Here is a 417-nt window from a genome sequence, read left to right on the forward strand (position 1 = left end):
GAGTCCTTTACCAAATGTAGCTTTTGCACATGCTGAGTCACCTGCACCTAAGAATGAACCAGCTGCAGCTCATTCCGACACATATTCAACTGGGCCATCACCATCTTCATGTAAGTATGCTTAATGATTTTGTAATAATGTTACAAGCAAGGCAACCATTGTTACCAAAATTTTCACAATTGCATGTTTTAATACAATGAAAATTATTCGGATTCCTAAACTCTTCTCCTAATTTCTAAATAAATAAAGTTTTAGGCTTTTCAATATTTTGTCTCTTTAATTTTGATGTACTATCAGTATAAAACAGTTTAACATGTGCATCCAATTACATAATGTCACATGAGTAAAAATAACTATTTTTTATCTTGACCGCATGAATGGTCATACAAAAAGAAACCGAATGTGATTAATGTGATT

The 417-nt window shown here is 32.1% G+C and overlaps 1 protein-coding gene across 1 annotated transcript in view; it reads left to right on the top strand.

Annotated features, from left to right (window-relative positions):
* The window catches only part of LOC107625300 (nischarin), a gene marked incomplete in the record, with an annotated part of 6,362 nt that overhangs the window by 4,912 nt on the left and 1,033 nt on the right, over nt 1-417 (top strand). Inside the window, 1 exon segment of the mRNA XM_016327909.2 lies at nt 1-110. Coding sequence (XP_016183395.1) covers nt 1-110 — 110 coding nt within the window.

The sequence above is a fragment of the Arachis ipaensis genome, chromosome B02, assembly GCF_000816755.2.
Source record: "Arachis ipaensis cultivar K30076 chromosome B02, Araip1.1, whole genome shotgun sequence".
Lineage (NCBI taxonomy): Eukaryota > Viridiplantae > Streptophyta > Magnoliopsida > Fabales > Fabaceae > Arachis > Arachis ipaensis.